At 42.6% G+C, this 27,264-nt stretch overlaps 1 protein-coding gene across 1 annotated transcript in view; it reads left to right on the top strand.

Moving 5' to 3' along the window:
- The window catches only part of LOC124545757, a 214,109-nt gene that overhangs the window by 20,674 nt on the left and 166,171 nt on the right, over positions 1 to 27,264 (top strand). The window contains exon 3 of the mRNA XM_047124700.1: positions 5,687 to 5,834. Within this exon, the coding sequence (XP_046980656.1) occupies positions 5,687 to 5,834 (148 nt within the window). The remainder of the gene's footprint in view (positions 1 to 5,686; positions 5,835 to 27,264) is intronic.

Below are 27,264 nucleotides of genomic sequence, written 5' to 3'. Positions count from 1 at the left end.
ACAAAGGAATATTGAACAATTAAAGAAATGAAGAACAGTAATTTTCTTCCGAAAAGGTGAACAACAAAGTTACGATGTTGCTAGTGGCGGTCATGAGAAAACACAAGGAATTAAATACTACAAAGATATTCATTTCCCATATTTCACCTGGAGGAAATCCAAGACTAATGAAAAATGAATACTAAAACTTTCTTAATAACAATACTTAATTGACACTCTACAACCTTATTAGCAAATACTTAGTTAGCATACAATAAAACAATAATGTTTCATTGATCTGTGTAGCTTCTTTGTGAAGGGAATATGAAATTTTAATTTGAGATAATTTAGAATATATAGAGACAATGTAGTGAAATTGGGTGCTCGTAGGAATTTCTGGTAAGACGAGATAGAATAATATTGAGAGCAGCAGAAAGTGGTTCAACGGCTGTAGGATTGCTCACGAAAAGAAAAGTAGGGCAGAGGGTGAGTTACTGTGACCTGTTCGGTGGTAGAGTTATTCTCATTAGAATATACAGGACATCAGAGACAGCGAAAACATTTCATTTTTGCATACCGACGCCATAAACGGAAGATGAAAGGACTTAGGAAGTATGTGAGCCGTTTGCGTACGTCACTTTGCAGTACAGTTGTTGATGATCTGATACCGTAAGACGGCAAGATCCGTCAGCAACCAACTCATACTGGAAACGAATACAGTATCTTCACACAGCGGACGATTCGTTACATGGAACAGTAGCTCACATGTTGGACCTGTATCCTATACAGTATGTATTGGTTACTCGAAGAAGTCGTGTAAGTGATTGCTGTCCCGAGACCCTTGCCGTGTTGAGGGTGACTTAACAAGTAGGTTGATATCCATCCTGTTGCAACCAACACATAGCAATCATAGATGCCATTTCCTGTCACTGCAGAGGGTGACATTTTGATGCATTTGGAAACGTCACCAGAGGAAAGTAAAGATAATTTGCTGACGAAAGTAGCTAGTCCAAATCAAACATTGATTTTCTAGTTAAAGAAAATATCTTTGACTGTGGGCGGAACAAATAGTTGCGCACAGGTGTCGAAACAAACGGCCGGACTGCGGACTGCATGGTTCATAATGATAGTTCAGGGTGAAAACTGGAAGTATGTCACACTCACTCGACAACATTCGTGGAGTACCTCTAACAGCCAAGCCTGCAAGAAGTACTAAGTTACGACCTTCTTTTGCTTGGCCATTCCTGATAGTTTTCATGACTTTGCGAACTTCATGTTTCATTGAGACGAAGCAGCTCCATTAAATCTTGATACGTTAACGTTTTGCCTGTGAAGTAGTTGGTTTAAAGTTGTTATAACATCTCATTTGTGAGGTTATAAAAAGTAGCGATAGTTCGCTAAATATTGGTTACCGAGAAAAAATGGTACACAGCTTTTCTATTCCTTCCATGAGTGTCTACATGTTGATTAATATTCCACATGCATCGAAAAGTGATCTGTATAGTCATAGTTCTCATTTATTACTTCAATTGTTCTATACCAAACAAGTTTTAAGATCTGTTAATATAGTCTTTCCCGGCGTGTAGTAATGATACAAATCTCTCGGATTTCCAGCCTCACCCCCACCCCCTCCCGCAAGCCTTCGCCCCCTCCCCCCATTCACCTGGACTTCCAAGTAATCTATTATAGGAATGGAAGGCACCATGACATCTGTAAAATACATGGACATTAATGTGGATCATCTGCATCCACTGATGCTTAATGTCTACTATGACAGCGATAACATCTTGCAGCAGGTAGCTGTCCTGTCACAAGACCAGAATCATACTACAGTGGTTTGTTAAGCATGAGTGTAAACTCACTTTGATACTGCAGCGGGGCGGGTTTGAAATTTTCGTTCGTTCGTCGTACTGTGCACTGTTCAACTGCAAAAATCCACACGTTGCAAAGTCCGCGTAAACTCTAGTAGCCTGCTGTCCTGTAATTATCTCATAATACATATTCGCTTGTAATTTTGGTGCTTCTGTCATTAGAAATTGTTCGAAATTCGAAAGCAAGTCTTTTTTTTATTTCCTCAAGCACACATTTAAACCGCCCATCAAGTCCACACTTACTTAGCTAATGAATCTACAACTCTCAGTTCTCAGTTCACACAACAACTTCACAGGCAAAGCAGCCAGAAATACAAATAAGTCCGACCAGATTGACTACACGATATCACAGTCATAGTTCCACTACTAATAGTGAGTTTCACATTCGGTCCTTTTCAGTGGTTTTCTTTAAGATAAACTGCTCGCCAAAAGACTCCACATATGAATGCGGAACATGCCACGCGGAATTTTTACAAAGGCCCAAAGTTCACGCGCTTGTAATATTCCAACAAAGCAGTTGCAAAACTTTCAACTTTTATCAAACTATTCATAATTACAACGGCTTTCCTTGCAACTAGTTTTAAACGCGTGGAACACAATATTTCTTCATCTTACACGTAATGAGAAACAGCACATTTAACATGTCCTTCGAATACCGAAGCTGACGAGCGACTCCCGTTCAGACTGCCTCTCTCCCAGTATACCTAACTAGCTATGTGCGGCAAGTACTTAATTCTGATTGGCTGATCAGTCTGACGGACCAATCAAAATGACCCTTCGAGATCATTGTCGCAGCAAAACATGATACATGTTTGCTGTGTGGTTTTCTTACTCTCCGTAATGGCATAAGCTAAAGCAGAACAATCATTCACTAAAGCAACAGTGCCTACCAATCACAACTTTACTTGGATGATGGGAAAGATTTTACAGCATTCTATTCCTGGATGACAAAGTTTTATGGAAAAAATCACAACTGGAGAACCCCATACGCAATCAAATGTATTAGCGCTTCATTCATCAACAATATACCCACAGATTATAGTACTGTTTTAACTGCTTTAGCTTATGCCATTACGGAGAGTAAGAAGACCACACAGCAAACATGTATCACTATTCAGAAAAGCATTTGCGTCTTCCACAATGTTTAACAAAACAAAACGCAATCAAAATTAATCTTGAAAATAATTTAGAAAATGATTACTTAACAAACAGCTATTCTGGCTGCCTTCTTATAAAAGCAATGACACCTAGACATACGTCATCAGCGATGTTGGTGAAACACAACTTTCCCACGTTCTACATGCATAATGTTGTACATAATATAATATTGAATTTTAACGTGTGTCACACATGCACACTCTCACTCATTCTCATTTGCTCACACAACCTAATGAACAAATAATATTTTTTTCTGAATTTTATACTCTGAAAATGAAAAAAGAATTAAGGTTTTGAAAATACAGATCTCAATTAAATCATTGTACACCTTGAGAAGTATAGTAGTGATTTCAAATGATAGTAAAAGACAAACTGTTATTATTCCCAATTGAGTTTTGTAGTCTAAGTGTCGGTTTGGGGTGTTTTAGGTAATTTTATGAATCTCCGAAACTACACTCCTGGAAATTGAAATAGGAACACCGTGAATTCATTGTCCCAGGAAGGGGAAACTTTATTGACACATTCCTGGGGTCAGATACATCACATGATCACATTGACAGAACCACAGGCACATAGACACAGGCAACAGAGCATGCACAATGTCGGCACTAGTACAGTGTATATCCACCTTTCGCAGCAATGCAGGCTGCTATTCTCCCATGGAGACGATCGTAGAGATGCTGGATGTAGTCCTGTGGAACGGCTTGCCATGCCATTTCCACCTGGCGCCTCAGTTGGACCAGCGTTCGTGCTGGACGTGCAGACCGCGTGAGACGACGCTTCATCCAGTCCCAAATATGCTCAATGGGGGACAGATCCGGAGATCTTGCTGGCCAGGGTAGTTGACTTACACCTTCTAGAGCACGTTGGGTGGCACGGGATACATGCGGACGTGCATTGTCCTGTTGGAACAGCAAGTTCCCTTGCCGGTCTAGGAATGGTAGAACGATGGGTTCGATGACGGTTTGGATGTACCGTGCACTATTCAGTGTCCCCTCGACGATCACCAGTGGTGTACGGCCAGTGTAGGAGATCGCTCCCCACACCATGATGCCGGGTGTTGGCCCTGTGTGCCTCGGTCGTATGCAGTCCTGATTGTGGCGCTCACCTGCACGGCGCCAAACACGCATACGACCATCATTGGCACCAAGGCAGAAGCGACTCTCATCGCTGAAGACGACACGTCTCCATTCGTCCCTCCATTCACGCCTGTCGCGACACCACTGGAGGCGGGCTGCACGATGTTGGGGCGTGAGCGGAAGACGGCCTAACGGTGTGCGGGACCGTAGCCCAGCTTCATGGAGACGGTTGCGAATGGTCCTCGCCGATACCCCAGGAGCAACAGTGTCCCTAATTTGCTGGGCAGTGGCGGTGCGGTCCCCTACGGCACTGCGTAGGATCCTACGGTCTTGGCGTGCATCCGTGCGTCGCTGCGGTCTGGTCCCAGGTCGACGGGCACGTGCACCTTCCGCCGACCACTGGCGACAACATCGATGTACTGTGGAGACCTCACGCCCCACGTGTTGAGCAATTCGGCGGTACGTCCACCCGGCCTCCCGCATGCCCACTATACGCCCTCGCTCAAAGTCCGTCAACTGCACATACGGTTCACGTCCACGCTGTCGCGGCATGCTACCAGTGTTAAAGACTGCGATGGAGCTCCGTATGCCACGGCAAACTGGCTGACACTGACGGCGGCGGTGCACAAATGCTGCGCAGCTAGCGCCATTCGACGGCCAACACCGCGGTTCCTGGTGTGTCCGCTGTGCCGTGCGTGTGATCATTGCTTGTACAGCCCTCTCGCAGTGTCCGGAGCAAGTATGTTGGGTCTGACACACCGGTGTCAATGTGTTCTTTTTTCCATTTCCAGGAGTGTATAATATGTACGACATTGAAATTTTGTGGAGGCCTTCTTCTGAATAACAAAAACTAGTATGTAAAATTTGAAAATAATCTGTCCACATTTAATGCGTTTTATTTACATTCGTACGAGGTATGAATATACAGTCGCTCGAAGTGTCACAGGAGCCGTTATCACACTGCCTAGCAGCGACAGCTGTGCTTATGGGTCACGACTAAGACACACCTTTGCAGCTTCCTAAGCTCAAATACAGCGGGCTATGTTGCACTGAATGTTATCGCGCAATAACTTGCGACGCCACAAACGGTTCAAATGGCTCTGAGCACTATGGGACTTAACAGCTGAGGTCATCAGTCCCCTAGAACTTAGAACTGCTTAAACCTAACTAACCGAAGGACATCACACACATTCTTGCCCGAGGCAGGATTCGAACCTGCCACCGTAGCTGTCGCGCGGTTCCAAACTGCAGCGCCTAGAACCGCTCGGCCAGTCCGGCCGGCTGCGACGCCACAGATACCTACTAAATTCACCTAATCCAAAACCAGTAGAACACAACTGAAATGGTGTCTGGTTCCAGTTGCATGCCCGTAATTTACGAGAATTTCTTGATCTGTGCGCAGGTATCTTGTGGCACATCTACCAAAGTCTTGTCGAACACACGGCACTTAGAACCTCTGTTGTATTGCATTCAGGTGCAGACCAACACGCTATCAAGCAAGTGTCATAATGTTTTGGTTCATGGTTTTGGGCCACTGCCATTTCTGTGCTTTAACCCCGGCTCACGGAGACTACTAAATGGCGTCCCGCGCGGTTGCAGGTCTACTCCGACCTGTGGCGGTACGACGTGGCGGAGACGCGCCGCTGGTCGCGGGTCTTCCCCAGCGACGACGGCCGAGCCAAGGCCAGCGGCATCGTGATGCTGCGCGCCTGGCTGCAGTCCGCATTCGCCGCCGGCAACAGATCAGGTGAGTCTGCGCACATCTGTAGCTCCATTGCTGCCTAAAACGGGATGATGTGGGGTCGTTGTAACAGCCAGACATTTCACGAGGCCTTTGCAGGGTGGGCATTTACGTTTCAGGCACACGAACCTAAAGTTCTTTCTGCTAACCTTGTATCTCCTACATCTCAGCCCCTTATGCAGAAGACATCGCACAGTCGTTTGTCCGTTGATGGCACTCACTATCACTGCAATGAGGATCACTGTAAATGATTAGCCTAATAGGCTGTTTGGCTATTGGCAGTGACTTCGAACTTTTTTGGCGACATCAAGATTCATTTTACTTTTCATGAATACTGTTGTTGTTGTTGTTGTTGTGGTCTTCATTCCTGAGACTGGTTTGATGCATCTCTCCATGCTACTCTATCCTTTGCAAGCTTCTTCATCTCCCAGTACCTGCTGCATCCTACATCCTTCTGAATCTGCTTAGTGTATTCATCTCTTGGTCTCCCACTACGATTTTTACCCTCCACGCTGCCCTCCAATACTAAATCGGTGATCCCTTCATGCCTCAGAACATATCCTACCAATCGATCCCTTCTTCTAGTCAAGTTGTGCCACAAACTCCTCCCCAATCCTATTCAATACCTCCTCATCAGTTATGTGCTCTACCTAACTAATCTTCAGCATTCTTCTGTAGCACCACATTTCGAAAGCTTCTATTCTCTTCTTGTGCAAACTACTTATCGTCCACGTTTCACTTCCATACATGGCTACACTCCATACAAATACTTTCAGAAACGACATCCTGACACTTAAATATATACTCGATGTTAACAAATTCCTCTTCTTCAGAAACGCTTTCCTTGCCATTGCCAGTCTAAATTTTATATCCTCTCTACTTCGACCATCATCAGTAATTTTGCTCCCCAAATAGCAAAACTCCTTTACTACTTTAAGCGTCTCATTTCCTAATCTAATTCCCTCAGCATCGCCCGACTTAATTAGACTACATTCCATTATCCTCGTTTTGCTTTTGTTGATGTTAATCTCATATCCTCCTTTCAAGAAACTGTCCATTCCGTTCAACTGCTCTTCCAAGTCCCTTGCTGTCTCTGGCAGAATTTCAATGTCATGGGTGAACCTCAAAGTTTTTATTTCTTCACCATGGATTTTAATACCTACTCCGAATTTTTCTTTTGTTTCCTTTACTGCTTGCTCAATATACAGATTGAATAACATCGGGGAGAAGCTACAACCCTGTCTCACTCCCTTCCCAACCACTGCTTCCCTTTCATGCCCCTCGACTCTTATAACTGCAATCTGGTTTCTGTACAAAGTGTAAATAGCCTTTCGCTCCCTGCATTTTATCCCTGCCACCTTTAGAATTTCAAAGAGAGTATTCCAGTCAATATTGTCAAAAGCTTTCTCTAAGTCTACAAATGCTAGGAACGGAGGTTTGCCTTTCCTTAATCTTTCTGCTATGGTGGGTTGTAAGGTCAGTACTGCCTTACATGTTCCAATATTTCTACGAAATCCAAACTGATCTTCCCCGAGGTCCGCTTCTACCAGTTACTTCATTCGTCTGTAAAGAATTCGCCTTAGTATTTTGCAGCTGTGACTTACTAAACTGATAGTTCGATAATTTTCACATCTGTCAACACCTGCTGTGTTTGGGATTGGAATTATTATATTCTTCTTGAACTCTGAGGATATTTCACCTGTCTCATACGTCTTGCTCACCAGATGGTAGAGTTTTGTCAGGACTGGCTCTCCCAAATCTGTCAGTAGTTCTAATGGAATGTTGTCTACTCCCGGGGCCTTGTTTCGACTTAGGTCTTTCAGTGCTCTGTCATACTCTTCACGCAGTATCGTATCTCCAATTTCATCTTCATCTACATCCTCTTCCATTTCCATAAAAATGTGAAATATGTATCTCTCGTATTCACAGTCACGTTGAATAATAATTGAACCAAATTGTAATTAAAATCCGTACTTTAAAACACATGATCCCAATATGTACGCCTCTATAGGGTGTATCAGAAACGCTGCAACAAACTTGTAGAAGGTGTCTTGAGGGAAAGTCGAGTGCAGGAATCCGTGTCCAGAAACGTCATCGAACGACGGTACAGAGGAGTTGTAGACACCAGCGCCTGCAATTAGGCTACCCCTCAGCAGAAAACTTGACTCTGCACGCTGACGGACCGTGTGCGGAACGTCTCGCATTGTTGTTTGTTACTCGGCTATCGTGACTGTTGCCACGATCGCCAGTGGAAGAGCTGGAACTAGCTGCTACGTAGAAAGGCCTTGTATCTTACGAATGTGTTGCTCTGTTTCTTCAGTGGGTGACGATTCCCGAAATGGCTTTCAAAAAATGGTTCAAATGGCTCTAAACACTATGGGACTTAACATCTGAGGTCATCAGTCCCCTAGACTTAGAACTACTTACACCTAACTATTCTAAGAACATCATACACATACATGCCTGACGCAGGATCCGAGCCTGCGACTGTAGCAGCAGCACGGTTCCGGACTGAAGCGCCTAGAACCGCTCGGCTACAGCGTCTGGCACATGGCTTTCCATTTGCAGTTTATTTTTCTTCTGGAAACCTCTAAAATCCTCAGTGTTGTATTCTGGAGAAAAATAAACTGCACAGGAAAACATGTGTCCGTAACTGTCGTCAACCAAGATGACAGAGCATCCGCCTTCTCCATTGGCAATCGTGGCACTCCGTCTTGATCACTGAATAATAAACAACATTGCGAGACGTTCCGCACAGCGTCCATCAGTGTACTAAGTCACGTTTGCTGCCAAAGGGGTGCCGTAGTGGTTGGCGCCAGCGCGTATAAAATCGACTCTCTGTAGCGTATTTGGATGACGTTTGGACACGGACTCCGATCCTCAGTTAACTCCTCAGGATACCCTACAACCCCTCGAAGTTTTTCGTAACAGTTCTGGGACACTTTGTAAATGTTCACTACTTCATGTCAGGCCATTCTGGAGTCTGTTCTCGAATGAAAGCCAATTGGAAGTCAGAAAAGCGAATACAGCCATATAAGGAAATATTCCGAACAGCCAGTGGGGGACGAGAAGCCTATTTCTCAGTTATTTCATTTTTTTGACCACGCACCGAGTGTGTGATCACGACACAGATAAATTCATCAATTATTATACAAAAATATCTGACTGAAATGATTGTCTGCCAAGAAGCCTGCGTCATGTTTCAGATTTGGCAGGTAACGGTAGGGGCCAAACAGCCAGAAATATTACAAGGTCTAGCCAAGCTCGTCAGTACATAACGATACTGGACGCCACAGACCCAAGAGACTGACTTCTACTACAAACTCTGTCCAAGATGCAGGTTTCATTCCCTGTCACTCAAGGAAAATTGTGATGTTAGAGTTACGGTCCATTTAGATCAGAGAATTTTAGTCAAGCAGTAGGAGGGACGGTTTAGGTGCGAGAGAGTCTCAGTTGAGAATATTTGGGAGGGAATATCCAGTTCCAGCATTTGCCTTAAAACCAAAGGAAACATCCAGAAAACTTCGGTCGGACGTAAAGGGATGGCAACTATTTTTAATTTAATTGTGGGACCTTATGTCCCAGAGAAAAATATGAAAGCCAAATCTCTGTGTAAATCTAATTGTTTAGGTGTAAAGTAAAGTCGTGACTTGTTCGAAATACTCAGTGTACCTGCGTTGCTGTGAGTCACAGGCAATACGAGCGACGACTGCTGCTGCAGCAAGTCTAGACGAGTCAAAAATTTTAAATAGCGATAGCTGTATGCTACATATGCTGTATGTGATTATGGTGAGTAATGGTCGTAATGAATAAAGAATACTCGATGAGTGGAGCCTGGGAAAAGATTTCTGCCACCCGCGACATTTCATCTGGACACTTGACAAACATCATCACATGCATCATCCAAAATATTCTGCGAAGCATATGGTTTTCTTTTTCTCTAGATTTTTCCGCTTTTGAAGACGCAGGGGCATCTTTTCCGTCATCTTATTGTCACAAATTTCGCAGAGTCGTCTTTACATATAATGGAACCAAACTGAGGGACAACCCAAGAAAAACTATGAAAAATGTGAAAAACCGTCATGTAAGAGAAGCCCTTATACTTATGGCCGACTGAGGACTATAGCGCCTTTGTACACATCGGTAGAGGGGTCGCATTGTTAACTCTCTGGATTAGTAAGGAGTTGGTTTCAAATCGATGCCTGCCCATCCGAATTTAAGCATTCGCGATTCCATAAATGTCGCTAGAGGAATGCTTGCATTTGTCTTGACTGCCATATCCGTGTTTAATTAGGCTAACGTTACGTCTCCAGCGTCTTCCGTCGGAACAGATTTGATTTCCGGAATCATAGTCGTTTATTTTTTCTCCATTTTAGTCAGAGAAGCTTTTTTCTGACAGTCACTGCTGCGTTTCGGTGGTCTTACGGCACCTAAGAAACTGTAAAACATATTTCACGTGATATTTTACGCGACTGTCTTCCAATCCCCAGCCTTGATCCTCTGTAACACTATTTGGATCTTGCTTCGAGGTTAAAAGTAAAATCATATGCCATTATTGACTGGTAGTTCTCTAAGGATACGTTCTATCGCCTAACTGCAAAGATTTATCTTCTTGATACCTTTTCTTTGTGAAGTGCTGGAGTTTTATCTTAAGTACTTGTTTGGTGTGTGGGAAATTATGGCCATGTGAAGTTTTAGTGTTGTAGATCACGGTGAGAGAGAGAAGAGAAAGGGGGAAGTTCGGTGCCAACACACAATTTGGATAGATAGTTATGCAGTTTTAATTGTCTTCTCGAAAACAAGTTACGTAATGGATTTTTCTGTTTGTTTGTACGAACATTTCCAGTTTTGGTAGACATCGCTACACAACTAAATCCCGGCTCATACTGTTGTAACACGCCGCTAGAGGAGAAAAAAATAAAATTCATTGTGAAAGTGCATTATCGTGCGGCCGTATGTTTTCGGATGCTGTTGCTGTGCGAGGCCTATATGGACGACTAAAAAACTCATTTGCATTGGCCTGACGCAGTTGTAACATTTTCGCCGCTGCCGAAAATTGTTGAACGGTATTCCCTTTTGTCAATGGGCTGCGCCATTTTTTATGTCCTCTAGTAGTGTGCTATGGTACTTTGCGAAGGGGCTGGGGAATTTCAGTGCATACCAGGACTGCCGACATATACGCGAAAGCACAAGAAAAGAATAATTATCCAGCTTCATTTTTTTGAGTTGATAACACTTCGTGACTGCCTCTCGTATAGTACTCTCCTCTAATCGTTCCAAACGGGCCACCAAGGAGAAGCATGAGACAGTACGTGGGTACGTATAAGCTAATGTAAATTTACTGTTTGAGAGATAATTGAAACAAGTTTTGTGCATGTTGGCATTATGTTATTTCAATTTTCTTTGTCATACGATTTGATCAGGGCGTTGCGGGGTACTTTTAGAACACATTACATCATATGACGACCATTTTCTCATTGGTTACCTTATTTATCACTTTCCAACTCTGGTAGGTTACATATAGTAATTAGATAAAAAAAATCTGTGTAGCAGTTATTAATGTCAGTCTAAGAACTCTCGTACAATTTTTTGAAGACTTATATGAATGAGAAGCAGCAATTTTTATTTTAAAAAATTAAGGAAATTTAACAGTATTGCACTTGATGGATTACCACAGGAAGATGTGTTATAGTATGTACAAAGTCCATAGCAAATTACACATTTTTATCTGTAATTCTCCAGAAGGAAAAGTTCCTTAATCACTGAGAAATTGTTCGTTTTAGTCGTCATTAGCTCTTTTCTTCTAGTCTGATCCATCTGGCGTCCCCTTCTGGCGATATCCTTCACTGACATTTCCGAACTAGCAATACGCATATCTTCAATCTTCTTCAGCTGGTTTACAGTGAAGCAGCCTTCATCAAAACCTGGTCTTGTAAGGGTCAGGGTCCTGAATCTTCCAGTGTTGTCGTCGCTGAACACTAGACAAGCATCATATGAGAAAATTTTAACAATAGTATATGAGCAAAGTAATGTCTTCGGGCATCACCTCGAAACGGTGTTATTAGTCTTCTCTGAAGGCAAGAAATAATAAAATATCGCAAAGAAGGACAGGGTCGTGTAGAAAAGGAGTGCGACACTGTACATTGACTGAAACAAGATAGATTTTTCATTATTTGCAACACGAAATAAAATCTGAAAACTGGAGACAATACTTCTAACTTGTTACAGAAATATCTGGTGGCAAAAAAATTTTCAACGTTTTAGACCGATTTTACATAAATCCTCTCTTAAAACCCTGATCCGGAAAATGGATCGCCACAGACTTCGCGAGACATTTCTCAGAGTCTGGTGATCGGAGACCTTACACATTCACACTGTTCCCCATAGGGAGCAAGTACGAGTATTGATCATGAAAATTTCTTACAGCAACAGAAGTGAAACCTATGATTCAAATACCAAAGCACGAGCTGTTGTACCTAGATTAGAACGTCAAATCTCTCCAGTTGCTAATAGCTACAACACTGTTCGGTGGCATAGCAGTGAAATGAACGCTGGAAAGGGATGGCATTCATATTGTTACGATGGAATACTGGCCAAAGAACGAAGTTCACCTTGCTCCGATAGTATCATGTGCAAATGATTTGTGCGCTTAGTGCTCGCTTAGCTAAGGCATGTTTGTGCCTTACCTTTGGCTCCCTTATTGGAATGAAGAGAAAATTTCTAAACTGCTGTCCGCTTTGGACAGTGACGCAGTTAACATGCAACAGACAACGTAAACAACATGGAGTTTGTGGCGTCATTTGACTGGCGAAATTCTTATGAAAACGTAAATAACACAGTTTTGATTAAGACCATTTACTACATGGAGAGAAAATAGTTCAAGTCACAGGTATTATAGTCACCTACATATAAATAAACGAAATATACACTGAAGCGACAAAGAAACTGGTATAGGTAAGCGTATTCAAATGTAGAGATATGTAAACAGCCAGATTAAGGCGCTGGAGTAGCTAACGCATAAATGAGACAACAAGTGTTGGCACAGTTGTTATATCGGTTATTGCTGCTACAATGGCAGGTTATCAAGATTTAAATTAATTTGAACGTGGTGTTATAGTCAGCACACGACGGTGGGACACAGCATACCCGCGGTAGCGATGAAGTTGGGGTTTTCCCGTAAGATCATTTCACGAGTGCAGCGTGAATATCATGCATCCGGTAACACATCAGAATCCGACAACGCTGCCGCCGAAAAAACGTCCTACAAGAACGGCACCAACATCGACTGAAGAGACTCATTCAACGTGACAGAAGTGCAACCCTTCCGCAAATTGCTGCAGATTTCAGCGCTGGGCCATCAACAAGTGTCAGCGTGCGAACCATTCAACAATACATCATCGACATGGGCTTTCGAAGCCGAAGACCCGTTCGTATGCTCTTGATGGCTACACGACACAAAGCTTTACGCCTCACCAGGCCTGGCCTGTCAACACCGAAATTCACTGTTGACCTCTGATACTTCATGATATGACTGTGACAGGTCACACGTACGTAAGCATCGTTTCTGCTCACCTGCATCCATTCATGTCCATTGTGCATTCCTAAGGTTCAAATGGTTCAAATAGCTCTGAGCACTATGGGACTCAACTGCTGAGGTCATTAGTCCCCTAGAACTTAGAACTAGTTAAACCTAACTAACCTAAGGATATCACAAACAACCATGCCCGAGGCAGGATTCGAACCTGCGACCGTAGCGGTCTTGCGGTTCTAGACTGCAGCGCCTTTAACCGCACGGCCACTTCGGCCGGCCGCATTCCTAAGGACTTGGGCAATTCCAGCAGGATAATGCGACTCCCCATACGTCCAGAATTGCTGCAGAGTGGCTCCAGGAACACTCTTCTGAGTTTAAACGCTTCCGCTGGCCACCAGACTCCCCAGACATGAACATTATTGAGCATATCTGCTGTTTGGAAATCTCCACCCCCTCATACTATTACGGATTTATGATGGACAGTCCTGCACAAGTCACGGCGTCAATTCCCTCCGGCGCTACTTCGGGCATTAGTCGAGTGCGGCATTTCTGCGTGCTCGCTGGGCCCTACACGTTATTAGGCAGTTGTGCCGGTTTCTTTGGCTCTTTAGTGCCTCTTGGAAAGGAATGTAGTCGAGTATCGCTAAAAGAGTTCTACATCTGTAATGGAGATCACAAAACATAGTGCTGACTAAAGAAAAATAGCCGGCCTGTGTGGCCGAGCGGTTCTAGGCGCTTCAGTCTGGAACCGTGCGGCCGCTACAGTTGCAGGTTCGAATCCTGCCTCTGGCATGGATGTGTCTGATGTCCTTAGGTTAGTTAGGTTTAAGTAGTTCTAAGTCTAGGGGACTGATGACCTCAGATGTTAAGTCCCACAGTGCTCAGAGCCATTTGAACCATTTTTAAAGAAAAATATTTATTGTAAGTGAAGCGAACCCAGTACCGGAAGGTACACTTTAGTTACGAGGGTTTGTCAGTAAATGAGTCGCGAAAGCCAGAATACGGCATATCGTTTTAAATTCCGCGCCTCTAAACTGTCTAGTAAGTGACAGCACACGTCGCGTGGAAGGTCGCTTTCACACATCGCTCCGTGGCCAATGTTTGATGATATGCAGTTAGACGAAGATTGCAGGTGAACTACGAGTGTGTGCCTGACTAGAACAACGTGATCTTTGTGAGCCGAGGAACTGTCCGTAGAGCACGTCAATAGAGGAATCCGGCCAGTATATGGTTAGAACTGCATTTTAAGGAAATTTATATTCAATTGGGAACAGAAATTCAGCAAAGGACAAGGAAATGTCGCAAACAAGGAGCGTCCTGGCCGCCCTGGGTATCCAGTGATGGCAAATTGTTTCCACGTCTAGGGGTATATCGCCATCATCAAGAAACATCGGTCTTGTGGGTTGCAGCAAATTTGGAAACCAAATAGTCTTGTGTCCCGAGAGGTCGCTCGTTAGATGCGAATACTGCCACACGAATTATATACTACAGACTTTTCACGCCTCGTCGAACGATTGGATAATTGTTTAAGTTTATAAGGGCAGTATGCTGAAGAGGAAAGTAAATTTCAGGCCGGTACACGCGGCTCCTATGTGTCTATCAAAGTTGGCGACTCAGTGACTAACCATTGAAAATAGATCAAGTTCAAAAATGGTTCAAATGGCTCTGAGCACTATGGGACTTACCATCTATGGTCATCAGTCCCCTAGAACTTAGAACTACTTGAACCCAACTAACCTAAGGACATCACACAACACCCAGTCATCACGAGGCAGAGAAAATCCCTGACCCCTCCGGGAATCGAATCCGTGAACCCGGGTGTGGGAAGCGAGAACGCTACCGCACGACCACGAGCTGCGGACAATAGATCAAGTCGAGACCGCGTAACGCAGTGGGTATATCGAAATGGTTATGGCAAAAACAACTCTACAGCAGTAGAAACTAAAAAGAAAAACTAATATAAGGAAACGAAGCTGCTCATAGTATCGGAAAATATATAGGGTGATAATAATTAAAGATAAGCTTTCAAACAGCTGTGGAAATAACACTACTGGTCACAATGACGTCAAATTGCAACGAATAGTATCGGAGAAGGGGAAAAAAGTATGAGAGAAGTATAATAAATAGTTACAAAATGTAGCAATAGATGGCGCTGTAAGCACCATAATTTAATAGTGAATGTAACTACATCTTCTGCTGGAGTTTGGGGCTACGGCTGGTCAATATCCAATAAAACAATACCAATCGCCGTTATTTAGGTTTTATTTTTAGGCTATTAAGCACCATAATTTAATAGCGAATGTAACTACATCTTCTGCTGGAGTTTGGGGCTACGGCTGGTCAATATCCAATAAAACAATACCAATCGCCGTTATTTAGGTTTTGTTTTTAGGCTATTAGTTTCGACAATACACTACGTCATCTTCAGGCCTGCTTCAATCGCATGAGTACGCGTGCTGAGAGTTGTCCAAAGAGCACGCATGCCCGTAATAATCGTTACGAGACCAGTTACAAGTGCTGCTGTATTTTGTAACACGAAGGTTACTCGATTGAAGCAGGCCTGAAGATGACGTACTGTATCTTTGAAACTGGTAACCTAAAAATAAATGACAAATGAATCATATAACAATGCCTAAGGTGTACGTTTGACGTCAAACAAACCATACTACTCTGTATGCATAGGCGTACAGGTAAGATACCGTCAGTTATTTAAGCCCATCCACCACGACAAGGTAGTATCACATCGGATGGGAAAAATCGGTTTTTAATTGTCTTGAGGCCAAACACCGCATAAAAAGCATCACTGCCGGCCGTGGTGGCCGAGCGGTTCTAGGCGCTACAGTCTGGAAACGCGCGACCGCTATGACCGCAGGTTCGGATCCTGCCTCGGTCATGGATGTGTGTGATGTCCTTAGGTTAGTTAGGTTTAAGTAGTTCTATGTTCTAGGGGACTGATGACCTCAGAAGTTAAGTCCCATAGTCCTCAGAGCCATTTTTGAAAAAAACATCACTCACAACGGTTTTTAATTGTCCTGAGGCCAAAAACCGCATAAAAAGCATCAAACAAAAGCAAATAAGATTATTAATTTCCGTGTGACTGGCGCAAAACATGTTCAATATGCTGTCCACCGTTTTCTGCAACAAGTTGAAATCGAGAAACACCATGTTCCACAACTGATCGAAGTGTTTCCGGGGTCACGTTCAGAATGTGTAGCGCAATGCGTGCCTTCAATGCAGCTATGTTTGCAATCAGTACACTGAACACAACATCTTTCAGATAGCCCCACAGTTAGAAGTCACACGGATTAAGGTCAGGTGATCGGGACGCCCAGGCTGTAGACAAATGGCGTCTGATAATTATAGCATTTCCCAAAAGGCGCTGCAGCAGCTGCTTAATTGGGTTTGCAATGCGCGGAGGTGCGCCATCTTTCATAAAAATGACCCCATCCTCACATCCACGATGTTGGGGACCTGGAATGACGTGGTTTCGCAAAAGACGCTCGCAGAGCTTACCAGTGAAGGTACAGGTAAAAGGACCGGAAGCACCTGTCTCTTCGAAAAAAATGTGGCCCTATGATAAATGATGCCGAAAACCCGCATCAAACTGTGACCTTTTCAGGATGAAATGGTACTGGCTGATTTGCGTGTGGATCTTCCATTGCCCATATTCGACAATTCTGTGTAATGACATATCCTGTCAGATGGAAAGTGTGCTTCGTCTGCCCACAAAATCTTCCACGGCCAATCATTGTCCGCTTCCATGCGAGCAAGGAATTCTAAAACAAAGGTCCCTCCTGCTGGCAGGTCAACAGGAAGCAACTCTTGCACATGGGTATTTTTGAACGGATAGCAAAGAAGCATGTTCCGTAGGATTTTACACCCCGTGCTCACGGGTGCTTCGGGCAATTCTCCGTGCACTACACGTTTGCTCATCACCAGTAGTCTCTTCCTGCAGTGCTGTGGCCACTGCTTCCACTGACCGGAATTAATTCGTTTCCTCCGTCTACTAGGTTGCACACCAAAAGAACCCCTCTTTTCGAATTTCCGAATTATTTTCTCCAGACCTACGGCAGTCATCGGATCAAAACCTTTTTTTCAAACCCTTCAGTGTACGGAACTTCTGGAGAGCGATTTGTGCACTGTCGCCATTCTTGTATAACAGCTGTACAGGCAGAGCGCGGTCCTGCATTGAGACAGTCATGGCGAACGTCGCAGACCCGAAAAGAGGAAAAGCCGTGTACCCGTCGTGTTTATACCAACTTCAATGGGTTGTCGTATGACAGGTGTTTTCATTTACGTATTCTGACACACACAGTGCCATCTATTGATCAATTTTGACACTATTTTTTTCTTCTGCCGCACATTTTTCCCTTTCTCCGATAATATTCCGTTACAATTTGATGTCAGTCTGACCAGTGGTGTTATTTCTACAGCGTTTTGAAAGTTTAACTTTAATTATAATCACCCTGTATTTTAGACATGTAGCTGAATTGGAGATTTCGATACTTGAGTTCAGTTACAACGTGAATCTTACAACACATTTCTCACAAATCCCATAACCAGTTGTTATATTCCAAGAAAGCGGGTCGGTGGGGATAGGATAAACTATCATAGTCGGCTTAATATTCAAGTAAAAGAAACTGAAATGCATCTAAGCAGGACAGCTCAAAATCATCTTGCACGAAGACTATTAAGCAAATAAGAATTACAATTGTAGGATATGCAGTACTTACCAATGGCACATGAGCATTTTCCCGTAGCACCATACGCAAAAAATTAAGCCTAACTGTGAAGCTTGCACTTTCTGACGTAAATAGCAACATCTGGAAACTACAGCGTCGACGCTTCTTTCGTGACGTATCATGCGAATACCTACTATATACAACGGCAGCGATCGGTATTTCCAGTGCTGTTTTGCAAGGAGTTAGCGAACAATGTTTCACAACCTAATCAGTAAACAACGCTTATAAGGTGCATGCGCATGTAAAGAAATGTGGCTTGTGTATATGCCCATAAACATGAACTTACTCCGTTGCAGCACAAATCTGTTTTTATTTGATTTAAATTTCGTACAAGCAACTGTGCGCCGTATATCATCCGGACTGCCTACTGACCCGCTGTTCTTTACTAAGTTGCAAATACGTAGCTGGACTTGTAAAGAAAGAGTAGAGAACATTTGTTAAATGCTTTACTGAATGATGTAATGTTGTAGAATCTTGACTTTCGTGTTCTACGAAGCAACACGCAGTGGTAAGCAATTCGTTGAAATCTAAGAAGAAACAACACAAAATATTATCTGCGTATTATCTACCAACTGACCTCAACAAAATTACTTATGAATGAGGCCTATGCCCTTTTAACACGATGCAGTCTTTTGTAATTTGTTAAAAATAAAATCTATTAAGAATTACTCTCAATACTGATATTGTAAAATAAAACCATATGAAAATACCGCATAGGAATCCGCAGTCAGTATATCTTATCTTGGCGAAAATCACGTTATGTAACTATACATTTCAGCACTTAAATATAAAAGCCAATAATCACGTGTCACTCAGAGCTAACTGATTCACAGAAAACCTACTGCTTAAGTAATTTTCTTTACTTACGATGTACATATAATTCATAATGATGCTGCTTCTCCTCAGACTGCGAATAAATGTCAACCATTTCAATCCAAGGAATTAATTACACTGAGTCAACAATGCAGAATTCTCGACAACATTTCGCCCTGATTTTTTTTTCGCTATAAAATATTTCATTTATTTTCTGCTTAATATTTTTCTTGCTATTTACTCTAAATTACTTCGTTAAATATCCATCACCAGTATTGATAATATTTCCTTCATCAGCTAGTTTCTTTCAGATATAAGATGTTACCATCACTGTCTAATATACCAGTCGCGACAAATCAGATGATTTCGAATCCTATGATTTATATTGATTTGTAAAATAGTTTTTACAACGGAGAGTGTGTATCGTGCCATAAAAATCGACAATAACTAAAAAACTGTATGAAACTGTCGATTAACGGACTGTTCCCTTACGGTTATCTTGTAACGTATGAATACATGTTGAAGAATGTCATTCACCTTTAATAACAAAAAATTGCCAGTAAACACCGGAGGAGCTGACCTTTTACAGAAAAACGTCATAGATCTACCCAACATTGCAAAATTTTTTTCGCTGCTCTCCCAGCCAAATCTATGAATGTGGAACGTAGTAAACCGGTATTAAAGGTAATGCCGACATTATTTTACGCACCAAATACGTCACCGCACATGTAGCTGAAGGGGAAACTGCACGGACTTTATAATAAAACGTCGAATAGCAATAAAACTCTTCTGCATCAGTGAAGAAACCAGTCCCAGAATTACTGCTACATATGAGCCATAAATGGCAACAATCTTCAACATATTAGCGTTTGAAGCAAAATTAATTATGTTTACAAAAATATTCGTGTATCAGAAAGTCGAATGAAGACTAAGAACGGTCGAATAATTAGTCCATACTGTTTTTACGTAGTGCCTGTCGCCGTAAGAACAGACAACAACAAAATATATGCTTGTTGGGCATGGAATACGTATTTACATATTCTTGTTGTCAGCGAAGCAAGCTGTAATTATTCACAAATTCAAAGGTATTTCTTCACGAACAAGTTGTAGCTTATGTCATTAAATCAGTGAAATTCAGCTCTTTTTAGATTCATTTCACGATAAGTCGTGTCCTTTGGTAATTAAGTAATGCATGGAAGACAGAAATATAACAATTATTTCGTTACTTTATCATAAAAAAAATTAAACATACGTTATCCTTCGACACATGTGACTATCTGCTTTCTCACCGTTTGGAAACGCTAGTGTCGCCCCAGCTGTTAAACGATAAAAGCTTTCACACCAGCAAGTGTCGTGACTGTATTTATTATACTGCTGTATCATCAAGTCAGCGTAATGATAAATTAGTGTATCTCTGAAACTGTTTCTGTCTCTCTAGCAATCAACAACAAATTAATAATGTATCTGTACTGAAACTTCTTTTTTTAACTTTTAAAAGTATCTTCTCTTTAAATTACTTTCTATAACTCTAAATAGTAGTCGCGAATTCTTTTTTTATTTTGACGTACTGCAACTTTATTTTAATTTTGTCAGTACATGAGAAGTTGACAGTAGTTACGAGTGCCAGCAATTTTCTATTCCCCAATATACCGATTTAAAATTAAAAAAAGCACGAACAAAAATCCTACGTGGCATCTCATCACATTCGGCCCTGAAGCTACACGATTCAAACAAAATTTAAGCCTTTTCAGGCGTTGGCAAATCGCGGCCCACTATTTCTTACCTAATATAACAGTCACTCGCCTCTTCACTTCTCTAAGTAAAAGTGTAACTGTGATGTGCTTGCATATATGGTTCCAATATTCCTCTATTTATAGTTATGGGAAAGGTCTTGCCAGTTTACATGCGATTATCACTGCACGACCAACGTGTAGCTTTGTTCCGAAATTTCCCAGCGCCTGTTTATCCAAGGACGTTGCCAAGTGAGTCACTATCGCTCAACAACTGTAAAGCTATTCAACACACCAATGGCACAACACACTATCCTCTTAGAGTGCACAAACATCCAGATTCTCTTAGAGCGCGCTAACCAAGTATACAAAATTACAGAAACATCCAATTACCTCTGAGTTGCTGAACAGAAACCCTAACTAGAATATACGGAACAATCCACCTCAGCATTTGGTCATAAATCTAATCATATACAAAACTTAACACTTGGTCTCAGCACAGTCCTCATTGGGAAATATTTCAATCATCCAACAAATTAATGAAAACCACTTTTTGCCATTACATAGCCAGATCTCCATCATTAGTCATTCTGTGGTGCGTAATGCGAATCACTAAACGCTATTTCACTGGTGTAGACTCGTGGAGTTACATCAGTCAGTTATCTCGAGCCAGCAAATGCTCGGACCTTTAATTACTAAATCAATCAGACCACTGCAAGCTCAACTGCCTCGCGGAGACTATCCCCGCTACAGCTTATTGTGACTGTCAGCACGTCACTTGCACTGAGAAAGCCCCAGTATGAAACTGTTCCGCTCGATTTCTTCTGAAAACTTCCTCGGGCAACTAACTCTGGATCACTCCTCTGGACATCTGCTCTTTACAACTGCACATTATGTCGTGTTCAACTATTTTCGAACGATTTACCCAAACAAACATACAGCGATATCATCAGTTTTAACGACTAAATCATTATTTCAGACGACCGCCGACTCTTCTCGTGGCGGACTGCTACTATTGTTGAATCTTTGGCGCTCGAATGCTACTGTCGTCCACCACCAATATAATTACGATCTTTGCCGCTCGAAGTTTGTCCTTTTTTTAAATTTTAAATCGGTATATTGGGGAATGGAAAATTGATGGCACTCGTACACTACCGTATTCTGCACTGGTACTCTACAACTTATTGAATATAGACACATACAAGAAACATTACAATAAATCACGATGAATATTCAACCAATATCTTCGTCAATTTCTGCTGCTGTACCAATAAGTTAAGAGGAAAAAGCTAACGCGTCAATAATGAAATTGTGATCCCTCTCAAGCTCCCCAACCCTATAAAACGCAACAGAAATCAGTAAAGAAACAGTACGGAAGGGATTCAATTTTCAGCACTCCCGTCTCCCCCATAAATATATTTGAAACAAGATTACGAGATAACGTGTTTTCATTGTCAAAGCCGCATGGCCAATCCATTCCAAAGTAGAGCCCTTCCAACAACTTTTTCTTCTGTTTCCCTTACCCCTAACAAACGCACTATGTAACTGTGAAGATTAACAGTTGAGAAGAAAATTCAGAGTCCCATAAAGTGTTGATGAACGACAGAAATGTTATGGTGCCGCGCGGTGTAGCCGCGGTTTGGGCGCCTTGTCATGGTCCACGGAGGTTCCCCCCCCCCCCCCCCCCCCCCCCCCCCCCCGCCCGCCGTCGGAGTTTCGAGTCCTCCCTCGGGCATGGGTGTGTGTGTGTTGTCCTTAATATAAGTTAGTTTGAATTAGATTAAGTAGTGCGTAAGCTTAAGGACCGATCACCTTAGCAGTTTGGTCCCATAAGACCTTACGACAAATTTCGAAAAATGTAATGGTGAACAGCAGAATCTGAGACTGTTATTTTTTTTATAGATATATGCTGGTAAGAAAGCAAGGGAAAAAAATTTTGCATCGGAGATCAAGAACGAAAATGAACAGCCCTTAGCACCTGAAGCCAAATACAAATAAAACAGTTTTTGCGTGACTCACTTGTATACTGTAATGTTACGCATTTCGATGGTTCACATCATCATTTTCAATCATATCATATATAGTTAAGACTACATACAACAAACAGAATTTAGAGCAGCTTATTGTTTCTACTTTACATGTAAGTTCATGTTAGTTTTACACGTTTATGTTTTTCCTGTAGTAACGCTGTTTGTGAAAAGGAAACTTTTTTATCGCCAGAAAAAGGCGGAAAATCACCTGTTTCTTACTTGCCCAGCAGTTGTCAAAATGGTCTGTACTGTGCATCGGGGCCGGCAGAATTTTTTCCACGAGGGAGTAAAATTCTGCATTTGCTTTTTCGTCATGTATCTAATTCGGCGAGTTTCAAAAAACTTTGTGCCCCAAGAATTACACAGGATTTATTGTACCTCAAACGACTGATCGTCAACCGGTTAGTATTTCTAAGAGATTGCACTTTAGATGAGGAGCGTTGGAAGCGTATTTGATGGTTGGTTGGTTTGGGGAAGGAGACCAGACAGCGTGGTCATCGGTCTCATCGGATTAGGGAAGGATGGGAAAGGAAGTCGGCCGTGCCCTTTCAGAGGAACCATCCCGGCATTTGCCTGGAGTGATTTAGGGAAATCACGGAAAACCTAAATCAGGATGGCCGGACGCGGGATTGAACCGTCGTCCTCCCGAATGCGAGTCCAGTGTCTAACCACTGCGCCACCTCGCTCGGTATTTCTAAGAGAGATTACTTTGATATCCAAGTGATAACCTATTCAAGTATTATGCAAAGTACGTCTTCTCACGATATTAGTATGAATGTAAGTGCCACCTTTTTGACTCAACGATCTAATATTTCATCCTCGCATGATTCACTCTAGTTTACCAAGGGAGCTATGAAGTAAAGCTACAAAATGTTTAAAAAATCGTTTATAGTGCCACAGTGCCGTATGAAACGAAAATTAAAATCTGAAACGGAAAGGAATGGGACCGATTTAGTGAATCCCGTTGCATATCAACAAAAATAGCCAACGTTAATACTCCTTGAAGTGGACTGGCGCTGACAGTCTGCGACCTCTGAAGAAAGGAATAGTAGGTGTGATAACATGTCTGATCACATTGAACTTATTTAATTACTTTCGTGCTTTCATTTTTTTAGACTGTCCGGAATTATTGAAACTGAACAAAATGTGAGTAGAAGACTACATTTTTGTGGCTTGGTGGCCTGTAACTGACGGGCTGAAGGTAATAAATCTTGCAAAACCACATCAAAATTGAACAGCCTAGGACTCAACCATGTTAATCCTTGTCTCTCCGCTTTGTCACACTGTGGAGCGTCAGGCCAACTGTACGGCAGAATTCATAGTTTGACCGCAAGTGGTGAAATGTCACAGGCCGTTCAGTTGAGAATGTGCCGATTCCTGCAGAGGATGTCTTTCCGAATTTGATATTTTACACCCTTTTTTTTCTCTTCTAGTGCCTAAAAATGGGTTCAGTGCTTGGGCTGAAGCATTTGAACTCTTAAATAAAGTGCAAACGTCTTTGGTCTTCAGTCTACTGCAGTAGCTCTGCCGTGTGAAGGTGAATTGGAGTCTGCAAGCCACCACGAGTCTTCTCTGCAAACAGACAAGCGGTAAACTATTAGCGAGGTTTCGTTTAGCAACAAAGGGAGTAGCGTTCATGAAGAAGTTGAGGACGACTGATGGACATGTGTATACTGCTGCCACGTTTATGTTGTTTTCATCAAGATTTTGGACCAGTCCCTTCCTGCTCCTCGGTAAAGACTGTACAAGAAAGAGGCAAAGAAAAGATTAAGGACACTACTTCCGCACTGTCCTGTGAAGGTTCGTATCCATCGTGACTGCAGAATAGCGCATAAATGCAACCACGCAAAGGAATCGGCATAATTTCTCGTGTACGTTATTAAAACAAAAAAATCTCTCAAGACAGGTTGACTTTGGCTAAAGTCACAGTAACAGTGATTTTCAAATTTTCTCCTCGTCAACCGGGCTGAATACACGAGAACATTTCAAAATCATCATAAAACGCGAAATCCTAAACCCGCGCCTTCAAAAAATTTTCTAGTTTATAATACAGGGCTATTACAAATGATTGAAGCGATTTCATAAATTCACTGTAGCTCCATTCATTGACATATGGTCACGACACACTACAGCTACGTAGAAAAACTCATAAAGTTTTGTTCGGCTGAAGCCGCACTTCAGGTTTCTGCCGCCAGAGCGCTAGAGAGCGCAGTGAGACAAAATGGCGACAGGAGCCGAGAAAGCGTATGTCGTGCTTGAAATGCACTCACATCAGTCAGTCATAACAGTGCAACGACACTTCAGGACGAAGTTCAACAAAGATCCACCAACTGCTAACTCCATTCGGCGATGGTATGCACAGTTTAAAGCTTCTGGATGCCTCTGTAAGGGGAAATCAACGGGTCGGCCTGCAGTGAGCGAAGAAACGGTTGAACGCGTGCGGGCAAGTTTCACGCGTAGCCGCGGAAGTCGACGAATAAAGCAAGCAGGGAGCTAAACGTACCACAGCCGACAGATTGGAAAATCTTACGGAAAAGGCTAAATCAAAAGCATTTCTTAAACAGGAGATTGGAAAACCGATGGATCGGTCGTGGTGGAGATCATGATCAACAATTCATGTCATGGCCTCCACGCTCTCCCGACTTAACCCCATGCGATTTCTTCCTGTGGGGTTATGTGAAAGATTCAGTGTTTAAACCTCCTCTACCAAGAAACGTGCCAGAACTGCGAGCTCGCATCAACGATGCTTTCGAACTCATTGATGGGAACATGTTGCGCCGAGTGTGGGAGGAACTTGATTATTGGCTTGATGTCTGCCGAATCACTAAAGGGGCACATATCGAACGTTTGTGAATGCCTAAAAACGCTTTTTGAGTTTTTGTATGTGTGTGCAAAGCATTGTCAAAATATATCAAATAATAAAGTTATTGTAGAGCTGTGAAATCGCTTCAATCATTTGTAATAACCCTGTATGTGTTGTGTAGGGTCCTTGACAAATGGCATTCCGAACACTTTTTCTTTCGTAACTCAACCAATATTTTTTGAATAATTGAAGAATCAAATATATGTTTCTAGGCTACATTCTCGGCACTACTTCTTTATGTACACAATTTTAAATATAGCATCGGTACACCAGTATCCTTAATGGTACCTTTTTCGATCTTTTAGAAAAGAAATCTCTACAGTTTGTTTAATTTTTGTCGATATTATTAGTAGGGCTAATTCTCACGATAAGGAAAGGGCTAATACACAATCAATTTTCATGGCATGTCTCCTTCGTTTTTCTTCCCAAACACATTCCAAAAAAATTCAAATGGCTGCAAGCACCATGGGACTTAGCATCTGAGGTTATGTCCCCTAGACTTAGAACTACTTAAACCTAACTAACCTAAGGACATCACACACATCCAGGCCCGAGGCAGGATTCAAACCTGTGACCGTAGCAGCAGGGCGGTTCCACATTTCATATAGGGTGACAATTATTCAGCTATATGGGATAAAATTGTCGTAAGTGCTGCACAGATAGCGTTAGGACGTTCAAACTGCACGGTAGGCCGCGGGGCATAATGGGAATTAGTATGCGCATGCATGGTTTGGTTTAGCGACGAAGCCCACTTTCATTTGGATGGGTTCCTAAATAAGCAAAATTGGTCCATTTTGGGGACCAAGAATCCGCATTTCGGTTTTAGAAGTCTCTTCACCCTCAACGGGTGACTGTGTGGTGTGCAATGTCCACTCACGGATAATTGGTGCGGTATTCCTTGATGAGACGGTGACTATCGAACGGTGCGTGAAGGTTTTAGAAGATGATTTCATCCCCATTATCCAAAGTGACTTTAATTTCGACAAGATGTGGTTCATGTAGGATGGAGCTCGACCCCGTCGAAACAGAAGAGTGTTTGTGTCCTGGAGGGGCACTTTGAGCTCTGAGGTACCCAGGGGCCACTAGAGGCCACTGGCATAGGCCTCGATTGGTCCCTATATTCTCAGGATCTGAACCCATGCGACTCCTTTTTGTGGGACTATATTAAAGACAAGACGTGCAGCAATAACCCAAAAAACATTGCTCAGCTGAAAACAGCCATTCATGAGGTGATCGACAGCATCGATATTTCGAATCTTCAGAGGGTCATGCGGAATTCTACATCTACATCTACATCTACATCCATACTCCGAAAGCCACCAGACGGTGTGTGGCGGAGGGTACCCTGAGTACCTCTATCGGTTCTCCCTTCTATTCCAGTCTCGTTTTGTTCGTGGAAAGAAGATTGTCGGTATGCTTCTGTGTGGGCTCTAATCTCTCCGATTTTATCCTCAAGGTCTATTCGCGAGATATACGTAGGAGGGAGCAATATACTGCTTGACTCTTCGGTGAAGGTATGTTTTCGAAACTTTAACAAAAGCCCGTACCGAGCTACTGAGCGTCTCTCCTGCAGAGTCTTCCACTGGAGTTTATCAATCATCTCCGTAACGCTTTCGCGATTACTAAATGATCCTGTAACGAAGCGCGCTGCTCTCCGTTGGATCTTCTCTATCTCTTCTATCAACCCTATCTGATACGGATCCCACACTGCTGAGCAGTATTCAAGC

The sequence above is a fragment of the Schistocerca americana genome, chromosome 8 (genome assembly GCF_021461395.2).
Source record: "Schistocerca americana isolate TAMUIC-IGC-003095 chromosome 8, iqSchAmer2.1, whole genome shotgun sequence".
Lineage (NCBI taxonomy): Eukaryota > Metazoa > Arthropoda > Insecta > Orthoptera > Acrididae > Schistocerca > Schistocerca americana.
This window is presented reverse-complemented; position numbering and strand designations above follow the sequence as displayed.